Below are 16,730 nucleotides of genomic sequence, written 5' to 3'. Positions count from 1 at the left end.
AAAACAACACTGCAGGAGCAGCACCCGACCAAGCAGAGCAAAACAACACTGCAGGAGCAGCACCCGACCAAGCAGAGCAAAACAACACTGCCGGAGCAGCACCCGACCAAGCAGAGCAAAACAACACTGCCGGAGCAGCACCCGACCAAGCAGAGCAAAACAACACTGCAATAGCAGCACCCGACCAAGCAGAGCAAAACAACACTGCAGGAGCAGCACCCGACCAAGCAGAGCAAAACAACACTGCAGGAGTTAAAAACTCCAGGCACTGAGGATTCCAAGCAGAGAGGGAGCCAGCTGATCTGTACACTGACTGTCTGTGGGGTGACACCCACCCACACTGCCTGTGAGGTGACACCCACCCACACTGCCTGTGAGGTGACACCCACCCACACTGCCTGTGGGGTGACACCCACCCACACTGCCTGTGAGGTGACACCCACCCACACTGCCTGTGAGGTGACACACACCCACACTGCCTGTGAGGTGACACACACCCACACTGTCTGTGGGGTGACACCCACCCACACTGCCTGTGAGGTGACACCCACCCACACTGCCTGTGAGGTGACACACACCCACACTGCCTGTGAGGTGACACCCACCCACACTGCCTGTGAGGTGACACACACCCACACTGCCTGATTTTATCAGCTGTGTTGTAAGTAGCCAATTTGCTATTTCTATAGAAAGTTGCCGTTTCATACTTCACTATTGTGGCCCTTTTTTCATTCTCTTTAGGACCAAGAAAATTGGGACTTGGTTACTACCCCGAACACCTTCCGTGACACATTGTGTATTATTTACTGATATTTTTATCTGCGCCTGTTATTCATTCGGTCTGTTTTATATATGTTAACCTGAGAGGGAGGTTAGGAATTCTGAGGCAGCATTGTATTATCTGTATTTAATTACTTATTTTGATATCGTTGCGCATCCACATTTTTTACATATACAGTATATGTGTACTAGAGAAGTCGCAACCCGGAAGTAACATCTGAGTTTTGCCGAGCAAGCCAGCCCAAGCGCGCGGGACTGATCTGTGAGCCTCAGCATATACCTCCTGCGCCTACCATCCGTTTGAACTGGTTACCTGTGCACTATATTATTTTATATGTAAGTTTTTACTTGTTACTATTTTACTTGTTCATTACATATTCTTGACCCTTGGTGCGCTTCTGTGTTTATTTCTCATCTCCTTTGTTACATAGTGAAGAAAAAAAGATCGATGCAGCAGCCACTGCTGATATATACTGAGACTCACCAGCAAGAATAAAATAAAAACCTTTCATTTAAACTACATAAAAAAAGGGATAGTAGACACGAACCAAAAATGGGAATCCTCCTCCCGCGCGTTTTGAGCAAAACTGCTCTTTCTCAAGAAGTAAAAAAGTCACTAGTATAGTTTAGCCCAATTTGTTAGGAGCGCAGGAATTGTTCTTTGTTTTCCATAAATGTAAGGCCGATCCATTACCAGCAGCATACTTCACAAAGGGTGCTATATGGTAATAGATTATAAATGTTTCACTTTGCATAATGTATCATGGAGTACCAGCATAAAGAAATGACTCTCTATGATCCATTACCAGTACAGTAAAGAAAGTTCAGAACTAGCCTGAGCGATTCTGAATGGGCAAATGTATATTGAAGATCTCAGTGAGTTTGCTCTGTGCTTTTGTCCAAAAATTAATAGGATGTTTATCAGAAGTGCTCCAAAGTCATTCTTCCCAGGGAAAATTGTATTCATGCAAATCCTGGCATGATGTGCAAGGTTCAGATTGATCTGCTGCCTAACTGTCAGTCACCCAAGTAAAAACTCCCTGAGAACAATTTGGCTTAGGAAATGCAACTGTGCGTAAAGTTTGATGCTCAACAAGAGAATTTATTTTTTTCAAAACACAAACAGGTTTTTAACCAATCAATGTGCACCTTTAAAAAGACGAACTATTCCCAAGTGTTGGGGGGGGGGGGAATTGGTCAAAAGCCTGACAAAATTATACTGTAGTCCAGAAGTGGCCAGCTCCGGTCCTCAAGGGCCACCAACAGGTCAGGTTTTAAGGATATCCCTGCTTCAGCACAGGTGGCTCAATCAGTAGCTCAGTCAACAACTGAGCAACTGATTGAGCCACCTGTGCTGAAGCAGGGATATCCTTAAAACCTGACCTGTTGGTGGCCCTTGAGGACTGGAGCTGGACACCCCTGCTGTAGTCCAACTACTGGAGAGGGGTGTAATAGAAATGTTTTTTCATAAATCCATCAGCACTGCATTACGTTGCGGTCCACTGCAGGTGGGAAGGGCTGAATGATAAATCAGAATCAAGAGAGCAAATTGCACAGACCTGCATTGGTGATTGTGTCGAGAAGGTAAAAAAGGTGTAAACAGATTTAAAAACCCAGAAGCGCTTATGGCAACTAAAAAAAAAAAAAAAAAAAAAAAAAGAAGAGGTACTTTTTTAATTTGATTTATTTACGTGCAACACAAGTTGTAATTTTGTCATCTATTAAATGGATACAAAGTTTGTTTGGTGTTATATATATATATATATATATATATACACACATATACATATACACATATATATATACACATTATATATATATTGTGACAAACGGCTTACTCCGGGGCTCCGTCGTTTGTCCGGGACTGTTTAGAACACGGTCTTTTAGGGTAGGTTAAATGATGAGGCGTCACGTACTGTTCCTTTAAACAGGCTATGCCTGGTTTATTCAGTCCTAGGCACTGAGACTGCCACAGTGCATACAACAGAAAACAGATCAAAACAAAAGCTGCTCACCTGAGCGATAACTTAACTTAGATATCCCTGACTCAGGGTTGGAAGTGGCTTTTCCACTTCCAACATCAAAACACGGTACTTTTGCAGTCTTACACAAATGAACAGAAAGATTGAACCTGTTTGGGGAAGAGGCTTCTCCCCTCTGTAGTTCAGCAGCCTTCCAGCCTCCTGGCTCTTGTGGGGAGACCAGAGCAAACAGGAAATCAGTCTTTCATACCTGATTCCTAATTAGCATGACAGGTGACAGAAATCAGGCAGCAGACAAACTCTGTTCTGGATCTCTCATCCCTCAGTTCCAGCGCTTGCCAAACTGTGGGATGGAGTGTATGTATTATAAGGCTGCACTCCCAGGCCAAACAGGATAGAAACTGTCTAGTATCCTGGGAGCCCTATATACGGAATTTATTACCATCCCCTGGTTTCTGTCACATATCCTCCCCCCCAGCTCAGACCTCGAGGGATGAGCGACCATGGATATTAGGGAGTGCATCCTTGACAACCCGTCAGCATTGCCATGTTTGTGCCCTGACCTGTGTTCCACAGAAAATTTAAAGGGTTGTAGGCTTAGGAACCACCTGGTCACTCTAGCATTCTTTTCCCTGTTTTGACACATCCAGGTAAGGGGTGCATGATCTGTGACCAACCGGAATTTTCTCCCCAACAGGTAGTATTTGAGCGTCTCTACAGCCCACTTTATTGCGAGACACTCTTTCTCTACTATGGAGTAATTTTTCTCCTGGGGATTTAGTTTCCTACTTAAATAAAGGATGGGGTGCTCCTCACCTTGAGACTCCTGGGAGAGTACCGCCCCCAGCCCTACCTCAGATGCGTCGGTTTGGACTACGAACTCTTTGGAGAAGTCAGGTGTGACCAACACTGGTTGGGCACAGAGAGCTTCTTTCAGGCTTCTAAAGGCCTGTTCGGTTTCGGGGGACCACTTTACCATTAGCGGTCCTCTTGCTTTTGTGAGGTCAGTTAGTGGGGTTGCCTTAGTTGCAAAATTGGGAATAAACCTTCTATAGTACCCAATTAACCCCAAAAAGGTCCTTACTTGTTTTTTTGTAACTGGCCTTGGCCAATTTTGTATCGCCTCCACTTTGAGTGTTTGGGGTTTGAGTAAACCTCTGCCAATAGAATATCCCAGATACTTGGCCTCCTCCAGACCAATAGTGCATTTAGCAGGGTTAGCAGTTAGTCCAGCAGACCGGACTGCGTCAAGCACAGCTTGGACCTTTGGAAGGTGGGATTGCCAATCTTCACTATGGATTACCACATCATCCAGGTAGGCGGCAGCATACCGAGCATGTGGTTTTAAAATTTTATCCATCATTCTTTGGAATGTGGCGGGAGCTCCATGTAAGCCAAAAGGCAACACCTTATACTGAAAGAGGCCGTCTGGGGTTGAGAAGGCTGTCTTTTCTTTTGCCCTTTCTGTGAGGGGAACCTGCCAGTACCCTTTTGTTAGGTCTAGGGTTGTGAGATATCGGGCTTTGCCCAGTCTCTCTACAAGTTCATCTACCCTGGGCATAGGATAAGTATCAAATTTTGACACCGCGTTTAGTTTCCGGTAGTCATTACAAAACCTTGTTGTACCATCTGGCTTTGGGACTAAGACTATAGGGCTGTTCCACCCACTTTGGGATTCCTCAATTACACCTAGTTTTAGCATTTTTTTAACCTCTAAACTTATAGCCTTTCTTTTGGCCTCTGGGATTCGGTACGGTTTAAGGTTAACTCGGACCCCCGGTTCAGAGACTAGGTCATGTTCAATTACGCTAGTTCTACCTGGCCGTATAGAGAAGATTTCTTTGTTTCTTTTCACTAAATTCTGAACCTCTCGTTTCTGATGAACAGACAGGGTTTCAGCTATGCTAACCTCTGGGTCAGTTTCTTGATTCTCTGACGGACCTGGGGGTACTAGGGTTAACAAGACTTCTCTATCTTTCCAGGGCTTGAGTAGGTTTATATGGTAAATTTGCTCAGGTTTCCTCCTACCTGGCTGTCTTACCTTATAATTTACTTCTCCCACTCTTTCCAAGACCTCATATGGCCCATGCCATTTAGCAAGGAATTTACTCTCCACGGTGGGAACCAGAACTAGTACCCTATCACCTGGAGAAAAAATTCTGACCCTAGCACCCTTATTATATGTATTCCTCTGTGCTTCTTGAGCTTTCTCCATGTGTTCCCTCACTATGGGTAGGACTGCAGCAATGCGGTCCTGCATCTGGGCAACATGCTCTATTACACTTCTGTAAGGGGTAACCTCGTGTTCCCAAGTCTCTTTGGCTATATCCAGTAAGCCCCTTGGGTGTCGGCCATACAATAGTTCAAACGGGGAGAAGCCAGTGGATGATTGGGGAACTTCCCTAATGGCAAATAACAGGTACGGTAACAAACAATCCCAGTTTTTCCCATCTTTATCAACCGCCCGCCGTAACATGCTCTTTAAGGTTTTATTGAACCTTTCCACTAAACCATCTGTTTGTGGATGATAGACTGAGGTTCTGAGATGCTTGATTTTTAGGAGTTTACATAGCTCTTTCGTTACTTGGGACATAAATGGTGTTCCCTGGTCAGATAGAATCTCTTTAGGAATCCCGACCCGGGAAAACAGAACTACTAACTCTTTTGCTATGTTTTTAGCTGAGGTGCTACGTAGGGGAACTGCCTCCGGATATCGGGTGGCATAATCTAATATTACCAATATATGCTGATGTCCCCTAGCAGACTTTATTAGGGGTCCTACTAGATCCATAGCAATCCGGTCAAATGGTACCTCTATTATGGGAAGGGGTACCAATGGGCTGCGGTACGCCTTGAACGGGGCGGTGATCTGACATTCTGGGCATGAGGAACAATAATTCGTAATTTCTGCCAGAACCCCAGGCCAATAGAAGCTTCGGAGAACCTTTTCTTTTGTCTTTTCCACCCCTAGGTGTCCCCCCAATGGATGACTATGTGCGAGGTGTAATACTACGTTACGGAATGTCCGTGGTACCAACAATTGTTTAGTTGTAACTGATTTCCTTTTATCAACCCGATATACTAGGTCGTTCTCTACCTCGAAGTAGGGGTAAGCAAGTGACCTATCTGGTTGGCCAGGAGTACTATTCTGGTCCCGTATATTTCCCCTTGCTACCGCTAATGTGGGGTCCTCCCACTGGGCCTTCTTAAAACTCCCAGGACTGACCTCTATGTCAGCGAGGGTCTTATCCGGTTCTGGGGTGGTAAGTGTCTGCTCAACATCTTGATTTGGGGTATTCCCTACCAAAGTAGTGATGGGGAAGGGAATTTTACAGCACTCCTCCTTTTCCCCCTTCTTATTTGGGCCCTCGTCAACCTCCATTTCTGAAAAAGGGAAAGGATTTGTTTCTTCTAATACTTCATTATGGTCCGCTATTGAACTCTGGGCGCTATTCTGAGCGGGGGACCACATTTTTAGAAAATGGGGAAAGTCGGTCCCTATTAACACATCATGTGCCAGTTTGGGTACAATACCCACCTTGAAATCTAAAGAACCAAACTCTGTTTCAAAAAAAACATCAACAGTGGAATATTCATGATTATCCCCATGTATACAACAAATTGCCACTCTTTGTGAACTGTTTCCCTGTTTCTTCTTAATGGGCAAGAGGTATTCGGACACTAGTGTGACCATGCTCCCAGAGTCAAGAAGTGCCCGAACCCTCTTACCATTAACCTTTACAAATGCCCACAGATGGTTATTCAAGGGGTCCTCTGGGCTAGGGCCCATACATTGGGACAACAGCGAATAAGGTTCCACGCTGTTGCATTGCATGGGCTCATCATTTAGTGGACAGATTTTTGCTGTGTGGCCCCTCTCATGACAATTTACACATTTAGGTACATAGTCTGTGTCCCACTTAGAGCCTTTTCCCGGCTCCCCATGTTGGCTATTGCCCTTAGTGTGCGAACCACTGTTGCTGGTGCTGCGTGAAGGTGGTCGCCGCTCTTCAGCACCCCTTAACCCCGGTACCCTTTTACCGTCTCTGGAAGAGTCCTGGAACCTCGGGTAGTGGGGTTGCTCCACGACTGTGGGTTGCGGGTGCTCTTCTGCTGCATTGTACCTTTCTACGAGGGCCACAAGCTCATCCGCATTGTGGGGGTCACTCCGACTGACCCAACGGCGTAAGGCAGAGGGAAGTTTCCTCAAGAACTGGTCCATGACCAACCGTTCCACGATGTGGCTGGCTGAGTTGATCTCGGGTTGTAGCCACTTCCGGGCGAGGTGGATGAGGTCATACATCTGGCTTCGGGTGGCTTTATCCATCGTGAAGGACCATGCGTGAAACCTTTGGGCGCGAACAGCCGTGGTTACGCCGAGGCGGGCGAGGATCTCGAACTTCAATTTTGCATAGACGTTAGCTTCGGCTGGCTCTAGATCAAAGTAAGCCTTCTGGGGTTCGCCGCTTAGGAAGGGTGCGATTAGACCAGCCCACTCAGCTTCTGGCCATCCCTCTCTCTGTGCCGTGCGTTCAAACGTGAGAAGATAGGCTTCCACATCATCCGAGGGTCCCATCTTCTGAAGGTAGTGGCTTGCCCTGGTCATTTTCGGTACTGGGGCTGCCGCTGCCAGTGGAAGGTTACTGATAGTCCCCCTCAGGATCTCGAGTTCCTGCTGTAAGCCCTGAGCGAACCGCTGTTGCTCCTCTCTCAGCAAGCGGTTTGTCTCTTGCTGGTTTGCATTCGCGTTTTGCAGGGCTTCATTCGTCTGTTGCTGGTTTGCATTCGCCTGTTGCTGGTTGGCATTCGCCTGTTGCTGGTTGGCATTAATCTCTTGCTGGGCTATTAGCAGCTGTTGATGGGCTGCATTCGTCTGCTGCTGGTTTGCATTAGTTTCTTGCTGGGCTATTAACAGCTGTTGCTGGGTTTCATTCGCGTCTTTCTGGGCAGCGACATTGCGTACCAGCGCACCCACCACGTCTTCCATCTTGTTTGCAGAGGATGAAAAAAACTTTTTTTTTTTTTTTTTTTTCAAAGTTCTTCAACCCGCAGACCCCCTAGTGTTCTGCCCGCATTCTCCACCATATGTGACAAACGGCTTACTCCGGGGCTCCGTCGTTTGTCCGGGACTGTTTAGAACACGGTCTTTTAGGGTAGGTTAAATGATGAGGCGTCACGTACTGTTCCTTTAAACAGGCTATGCCTGGTTTATTCAGTCCTAGGCACTGAGACTGCCACAGTGCATACAACAGAAAACAGATCAAAACAAAAGCTGCTCACCTGAGCGATAACTTAACTTAGATATCCCTGACTCAGGGTTGGAAGTGGCTTTTCCACTTCCAACATCAAAACACGGTACTTTTGCAGTCTTACACAAATGAACAGAAAGATTGAACCTGTTTGGGGAAGAGGCTTCTCCCCTCTGTAGTTCAGCAGCCTTCCAGCCTCCTGGCTCTTGTGGGGAGACCAGAGCAAACAGGAAATCAGTCTTTCATACCTGATTCCTAATTAGCATGACAGGTGACAGAAATCAGGCAGCAGACAAACTCTGTTCTGGATCTCTCATCCCTCAGTTCCAGCGCTTGCCAAACTGTGGGATGGAGTGTATGTATTATAAGGCTGCACTCCCAGGCCAAACAGGATAGAAACTGTCTAGTATCCTGGGAGCCCTATATACGGAATTTATTACCATCCCCTGGTTTCTGTCACAATATATATATATATATATATATATATATATATATTATATATACATATACATATACATATACATATACATATATACAGTTGGTCCTCGCTATCTGATGGTCTGTTTTCCGCTGAATGCATTATCCGACATCGGAACGGATTATGCAATGTTTACCGCCGTGGGTTAACATTGGATCCGCAATCCGACGGCGGCTTGCGGGACGGATTCCGGCGTATTACCGAAGCCCTCATGTATATATATATTTGAAGGTTAAAGCTACCTAGTGAAGAATATCACACAACCAATTCCCCCCTTACCTTGGAGATATGTATTATATCAACGCTAACCAGGCAGTATTTGCAAGGTGGAAATCGCTTGGCATGTTTCCAGCGCCTACATCTTAAAGCACAAAATCGAAGGTTGATGGCGTCTTCCAAGACCTTTGTTTTTCCCAACTCATACTTTGAGAACTGTCAGGTTCTGAACTTAAGTTAACTGGCACATTTATTATTAAAACGCAATATTAAGCAACCAACAATTTGCTATGAATGATGGTAAGTTCTCATGTTTTAGATTCGTTCTGCATGGCTTTCATGTTGATTACTCCAGGGATCCATCTGTTATATAGGTAATATAATCCAGTCAAGGAGCAAAATGTTTGTCTGAACTTTACCCGCAATCTTACTGAGAAGGGAAAAAATGAACATCTGTGTGGGATGGGAATGCAGGGCATGACAGTGGGTGGATGCTGAACGCTGAGTGATTAGGGAAATAAAGCATGTTTATTTGTTAAAATGGAAACAATCCGTAATGACAAGGGAACTGAAATATTTAGACAAAACCCTAATGGAACCCAGAGGACATAGTTGTCACGTTTTGTACACGAAACAACGGAATCCTACCGTTTAACCTTTTTGGTGCTGGAGGTCCGACCAAACCAGTGTGCTAGTGCAGCGGTGCGCAAACTGGGGGTGCGAGACTGCCGACGGGGGGGGGGGGAGGGGGGTTTACAGAGGCCCCGCGCGCTTCCCGAAGGCAGTTAAATTAAGTGCCGGGGGAGCTGCAGAGCCTCTGTAAACCTAACTCACCGTGGCTCCGGCGGTTTCCTCCCTGCGTCGCCATGGCAACGCGGCGTCAAAATGACGCTGCGAGATCATGTGACGTCACGTGACGTCATTACGCCGGTGCGCGGGTAAGTTGGGGTTGGGGGGGGGCGCGGGAGTGAGGGGACAGCCGGCAGGGGGGCGCAGGGAAAAAAGTTTGCGACCCCTGTGCTAGTGGACCTCGGCATTTGCAGTGATTGGATCGGTTAAGAAGTGATCACATGACTGGTACCCCCCGCCCAAAGCACACAGAAGAGGAGAAGGCTCCTCTTCCTCTTCGATCAGGACGAGCGCTCTGTTGGGGCCGCCAGTCCCCCACCAGCACAGCCAGGGCTTGTGACGTACCATGTACAGTACTTAATAAGGCCACTCACAAAGTTAATCTAGAGACTGCCAGCAGTTGTACAAGCTCTTGTTGATCACACAAAAGGGAATATGATTTTAAAATACTTAAAGGTGATATATATATATATTATTTTTTTAAAGGCATCAGACAGATTTGACCTTTTTAAATATGTTCCGCCATTAATTCACTTCTAAGAGGGATTGCCCCCTTAAATGCTTACGTCACAATTTCTAATGGGAATTGGGAGGAACAAACGACATTAAAAAATATTTATGAGTGGTTTTCAACTGAAACATTGAGTTTTTTTAAGTTGAAAGGGTTAATATTTCCTTATTCTTAGGTAGTAAGAAGATGCCTCAAAGTGTTCCCGAATTATTAGGCTTTGCCTCACCCTCCTACATTTCAGAAACCCTACCCATGATACACACTTATTGTTTTAGGGATGTGTGATAATATCACCCTATCATCATCTTGTACTTAATGCCTACTTTGTTTATAATGATTGCCATAACATATGACACAAAAAAACATATGCTGTAAGGAAACTGTGCTCTCTGTTTATAATTTTGCATTAGGGCCGGATAAATGTTGAGTTTCTGATTTACAAGTCAGATTAACAATGTTTTGGATTCAGATCAGCTTTTGCATGTCCGTAACAGGCAGTTGCTCCAGATGTAAAACGCATGGTATGTGGTTTGGTACGGAGCTGAGAATGTCTACAGTACACTTCATCTCTTTAGTACTGAAAACCACAGTGAAAGGTTGCCATGCAGTTTCTAGGAAAAAAAGGGAAACACGCCCTTTTGTTAGGTTATCCAAAAATAAAAGGGATACTGTGGCAGGGCGGCATGTAGGTTAGGTCAGACAAGAGTCCACACGTGCATTTTCAGGGTAAACCAAATGTTGAGTGGTTTTATTTCTCAAAAACACAAATAAACAGTTTGTCTCACTGTCCCTTTAAGGCAAAACAAAACTCATAAAAAGAACGCCTACTCCCCATAGGGAGATCTTGCTAAACATTCCAGGCCCTATCGGGCTGGCTGGCTTTGTCCAGTTCCCAACCCCTAAATATATACCACAATAGTTATGGAACAATATTAAAGTCCTTACTGTATCTTTGTTTGGGAATCTCTGTCCATAGAGAGAGTTTATGAAATCCTTCTGGATAGGACAGCTATGTAGTCTGAGTCAGCCACCTACTACAAGCAGTAGTCTCCTTATAAAGCTGGTTGTCAGCTGTCTCAGCTTACTTCCTGATTGTCCAAGTATTCTTATTGGTTTAACCTTCTGAGTGCTGGATGAAGGACTCAGATGTATGTGTCCCAGGCATAATTATCAGTTCCTGACTTCACCCTGTCGCAGATACCATTAAGCTGGTATAATTATAATGATATTCTCATCTATAGACCTGAGAGCATGGGGGACAGCCAGGACTGGTGTCGCGAGCCCGGTGGGGCTAGGGGCCCGGCCCTGGCTACCTGCACATTAATTCCCTGCGGGGGCCTGAGATGGAGCAGAAAAATCACAGATGGGGAATCCCTGCCTTTGCAGAGCCTCTGCAGGTTTGCGGGGCCTAGGTCAGGGGTGGGGCCTCAAGTAGAGCAGCGTGGGGCTGCAGCCTCAGAGACAGGCTGGGAAAGGTGTGAGGGAAGGAAGGGTTAAATCAGAAGGGGGAAATACAGACATAAAAACACAAAGAATATATAATACAAGAGAGAAGAGAGAGACATGAGGGGGAGGTAGAGAGCGACAGACATGAGGAGGAGGAAGAGAGCGACAGACATGAGGGGGAGAAGAGAGAGACATGGGGGGGAGAAGAGAGAGAGACATGAGGGGAAGGAAAGAGATATGAATGGGAGGAAAGAGACACATGAGGAGGGCGGAGAGAGACATGAGGAGGAGAAGAGAGAAATGAGGAGGAGAAGAGAGATGTGAAGGGGAGAAGAGACACGTGAGGGGGAGAAGAGACACGTGAGGGGGAGAAGAGACACGTGAGGGGGAGAAGAGACACGTGAGGGGGAGAAGAGACACATGAGGGGGAGAAGAGACACATGAGGGGGAGAAGAGACACATGAGGGGGAGAAGAGACACGTGAAGTGGGGAAGGGAGACACGAGGGGGAGACGAGAGACATGAGGGGGAGAAAAGAGAAACATGAAGGGCATATAACAGAGAGACATGAGGGGGAGAAAAGAGAGAGAGAGAGAGAGAGAGAGAGAGACGATGGGGAAAGAGAGAGGAAAGGGAAAGAAAAGAGAAAAAGATGCTGGGAAAAGAAACATCAGATTGTTAGAGAGAAGATGAGATAGGGGAAAATACATGGGGGATTAAATAAAGAGAATGGCATGATTGAGAATAGAGGGAGGATAAAAATACTTGAGGGGAAAATAAGATAAATACATAAGGAGAGAACAGAGATAATGAGATAAACAGTGTAAGAAGAGAAAGAAATACTGGGGGAGAGGAGAGAGACAGGCTTGGGGGTGGGGAGAAAATGACATTCTGTGCCCCATGTAACTCCTCCCCAACTCCTCCTACTGACTCCCCCCAAGGTGCAAGCTGGGGCAGAGATGCAGAATGTGATCCATCTCATTATAATCTGTGCACTATGTAACTCCCCCCAACTCCTCCTACTGACTCTCCCCGAGGTGCATGCTGGGGCAGAGACGCAGAATGTGATACATCTCATAATCTGTGCACCATGTAACTACCCCCCAACTCGTCCTACTGACTCTCCCCGAGGTGAAAGCTGGGGCAGACAGGACAAAATTGGAGCAAATTGCCCTGAAACATAGACCCCCTAATGGTTTACAAATGCTTACTAAATATGGCTCTGAACCCCTTCTGTGCCCTAATGACGTACAGTGTATGTCAATAAAAGTGCTGTATATCATCGGCGCTCCATCGCGTAACACACTGAAGTGGCTCCCTGCCACATTCAGCCCCGAAGGCCGGAACAGAAACAGCACCACGGGTTAAAGGCTCATTCACTGGTGCGATACTTCTGACCGGTCACTACTACTCCCATTGAATTCAATGAAAGTTTCCAAGGGGTAGTACCAGATCGGCACCATAGCACTTTAATGAATGACCCCTTAAGTGCTTCACTCAAAGTAGTATAGCAATCACAGTTGAGAGCACAGCAATTACAAACAGATATGTATGAAGTAACCATGAAAGGAAACCTCATTCTTGAATTCCAGATGTTGACATTGGTATACGGTACGTTGGCAAATGTGTATGTTAAGCGTACGTTACCTGTGCATCCAGTTGTTCCTTTCTTGCCGGAGTAACCAGCATCACAATGACAGATGAACGAGCCTTTGGTGTTCTCGCAGCTTCCACTCAGACAGATGTTTAAATGAAGTTCACACTCATCAACATCTGCAACAAGATACAAATTGCATGATGGGCAAGAATAGCGAAGCTCACACACAACATATCTGACTTTGTGCCAGTCTGTTAGCAAAAAAGCAAACGTTTACACATGGATAAGATACTCATGTAGCTGATCTGCAAATACAAATCAATACTACCTGCACCCCGTTCTCTATAGAGTAGCAAATCTTGAAAATGTTCCTACTGTATACTAATCCTATGAGAAAAAAGGTTGTCCACCTCGGCACTGTTCTTCCTCAATCGGTGCTCAGTGTAATATATAACAAAAGGAAAAGAAAACAGTGTATAGTGACGCACTGTTTTCTTTTATATATTACACTGAGCACCGATTGAGGAAGAAAAGCGCCGAGGTGGACAACCTTTTTTCTCTAAGGGCCAACAAAGGATCTGGACAATACTCGTGACCTCCCGGCTGCAGGACTTCCGAATCCTTAGCGGTGGTCATTTATCACACCAATATTTACTTAAGTATTATTATTTGTCTTTGTATTAATCCTGCATCACCAGTACTGTATTTCACGCACGTGTGTATCACATTATTAGGGGTATAGCGCTGAGGTTTTGCTTTTTTCCATAATACTAATCCTACGTTATTACTATAGGGCTATCCTGCTGACCCTTCTTAAAGAAAGATAAATATAGGTTACATGAAATACTGTACATTAAACGCTTGAGGGATACTAAAAGGTTAGACAGATTTACAAATATCTTATCATTAATCTGCCCAGTATCTATTGTGTACAACAAAAAAGACAGAGAAGCTCAAAGCTACATCCAATATGACAAAAATACAAATTGAAATACCTATATATTCTCTTGAAAAAGGGTCATTTAGTTAAACCCATTGGCCAAAGCATTATAAGCCTGTGAGCCACATCAAGGCATGACCAAATTTGCAGGTCCTAACACTACCTGATTAAAATTCTTATTTAATGTATCTATTGTGAACTTATTGTGAATGGGCGCTAGATATTGATAGGGTCCAATTTTATGGCAATAACTCACTTACATAGGTGGTAAGACTAAAACCCCCAAAATGAATGATTTCCTATGGAAATTAGACACGCGGAATTAAACTATGAGCAAATCCCAGAATTAGTTACACGTTTCATCACCATCAGGTTTCTTTTTACAACTTGATGGTCTTGTGTGAAACTAAGTATGGAAGCAAAAAACATTTTTTAACTGCATGATAACATTTTGTATAGAGTTGGGCAGTATAACCATGAGAGCATGTAGAATGCATATGATACTATTACTTTTCATGTCATATCGTCATGAAGATACTGGTTCTGAAATTATTCTAGTTCTCACTGTGACAGCAGTGAAGTTACTGTAGGGTTGCCAGACGTCCCATATATACGGGATTGTCCCTTATTTCCTTGACTTGTCCCCTTGTCTGTTGGGATGCATAATTGTCCCATAATTTACTGTCTTTATGGGAAATGCCTGAACTCCAAATGACTGTAATGAAATCAGTCATAAAAAAAGTCATAGATTTCTACTTGAGTGTAATAGTTCCCTTTTCCGATAGAAAAAGCCTTACTAAATTATTTAAATAATAATGTTAGGACACTGCCTGGTCATCTCACAGTACTATGCCACCCACCCATTAGGCGTTACTTTTTCTCCCACCGCTACTCGTTAGGTCAGCGCGCATCTTTCCCCACCCGGCCAAGAGCAGAGATGATAAATACCAAAGAACCCCGCGGTTAAGCAGGAGACACCATTCAGCTAACAGCATTTGCAAATCATTCATCCCTCATTATCGCGTCACACTTTCATACTGGATTTCCGCGTCCCGTATTCTAAAAACGTAAATGTCGCAATCCTAAATTATTGCATAATAAACTAACATTGTTTACTTACCTAGACAACTCTTCATATCATTAGATGCCATGTACCCGTCATAACAAAGGCACCGGTATTCTCCTGGTATGTTAGTACACTGGCCGCCATCACAGATATTCGGATTATTTTCACATTCATCAATGTCTAAAGAGAAACATGGCGTGGAAAAAAAAAACAAGTAAAAGATGAATTACCGTGTAGGTCACTGGTCATTTTGTTATAAAATTAACACACTTTATATTTGTATGTTAAAGACCAACATTACTTAAAATGATTCCCATTTTAATTGTCATCAACTGCGTGACTTACTGAAGACCAAATACATATTTGAAGTCGCTGATCTTTCATCAAATGGTTACTTTTGTGCATAATGCACTTTTCCTTGTTTGTCAGATTCTTCCCTGTATTACAGTACAGGCATACCCCGCATTAACGTACGCAATGGGACCGGAGCATGTATGTAAAGCGAAAATGTACTTAAAGTGAAGCACTACAGTACCTTTTTCCCACTTATTGATGCATGTACTGTACTGCAATCGTCATATATGTGCATAACTGATGTAAATAACGCATTTGTACCAGGCTCTATAGTCTCCCCACTTGCGCGCAGCTTCGGTACAGGTAGGGAAGCGGTATTGTTGTTCAGGACGTGCTGACAGGCGCATGCGTGAGCTGCCATTTGCCTATTGGGCGATATGTCCTTACTCGCGAGTGTACTTAAAGTGAGTGTCCTTAAACCGGGGTATGCCTGTATATAATGTATAATGTCTCTGTAAAATGCTCCATACATGGTTGCTACTATGTATATACAAACATAAATACAAATATAGGGAGAAGATATAACAAGTACATTGTGACTTACAGTCAGATATAGCTGCATAAAACATTAACCAGTTTCTCATCCTGAAACACAGATTTGCAGTGAAGATTTCTAGTACCTCTAGAACAGGGCTGGGCAACTCCGGTAATGAAGGGCCACCGACAGGTCAGTTTGTAAGGCTATCTGTGCTTCAACTGAGCCACTAATTGAGCCACCTGTGCTGAAGCAGGGATTTCCTTGAAACCTGACCAGTTGGATGTCCTTGAGGACAGGGATTGCCCACACCTGCTCTTGATACACTTTTTGATCTCTACCACTTTTTTTCATCGACCCTGTAATGTTTTAAATGTAAAAAAAACTAACAGAGTGCTAAGTTGGGCTCCGTCTCGCATATGGTTGGACTCAGAACTTGCTTGTGATAGACTTGTTTTGTTCCCGCTACGGCCGTTCCATTCCAAATAGAGGGAAAGGTTGTCAGTATTTGCACAATAAATCTACGCTTTCGTAAATAGTCTATTATGTGGACGTCTTGATCTTGGCAGCAAACTCGGCTGCCTCACCTCACACCACTGCGGGTCACTGAGTGGCTCCGTCAAGGCACTGCCCATAATAACCATTTCAGTTTTCATTCCACTGCTACCAGAGGATAGATTGACGGTTGCTAAATTGGCAATTAGTTTTAGACAGAAGAGTTTGCAACCTTTCCTTAGCCGTGCCTGGGTTAGGGACCTACGTGATCCTAAGGCCCAGATTGACTAAAA

At 44.7% G+C, this 16,730-nt stretch overlaps 1 protein-coding gene across 1 annotated transcript in view; it reads right to left on the bottom strand.

Annotated features, from left to right (window-relative positions):
* The window catches only part of FBN1 (fibrillin 1), a 141,288-nt gene that overhangs the window by 33,220 nt on the left and 91,338 nt on the right, over nucleotides 1-16,730 (bottom strand). The window contains exons 31-32 of the mRNA XM_075575645.1: nucleotides 15,168-15,293; nucleotides 13,158-13,283 (exon numbers count right to left, since the gene is read on the bottom strand). Of these exons, the coding sequence (XP_075431760.1) occupies nucleotides 13,158-13,283; nucleotides 15,168-15,293 (252 nt within the window). The remainder of the gene's footprint in view (nucleotides 1-13,157; nucleotides 13,284-15,167; nucleotides 15,294-16,730) is intronic.

This window comes from Ascaphus truei, chromosome 18 (genome assembly GCF_040206685.1).
Source record: "Ascaphus truei isolate aAscTru1 chromosome 18, aAscTru1.hap1, whole genome shotgun sequence".
NCBI lineage: Eukaryota > Metazoa > Chordata > Amphibia > Anura > Ascaphidae > Ascaphus > Ascaphus truei.
The sequence above is the reverse complement of the archived record's forward strand: the minus strand, read 5'-3'. Positions and strand labels throughout refer to the sequence as shown.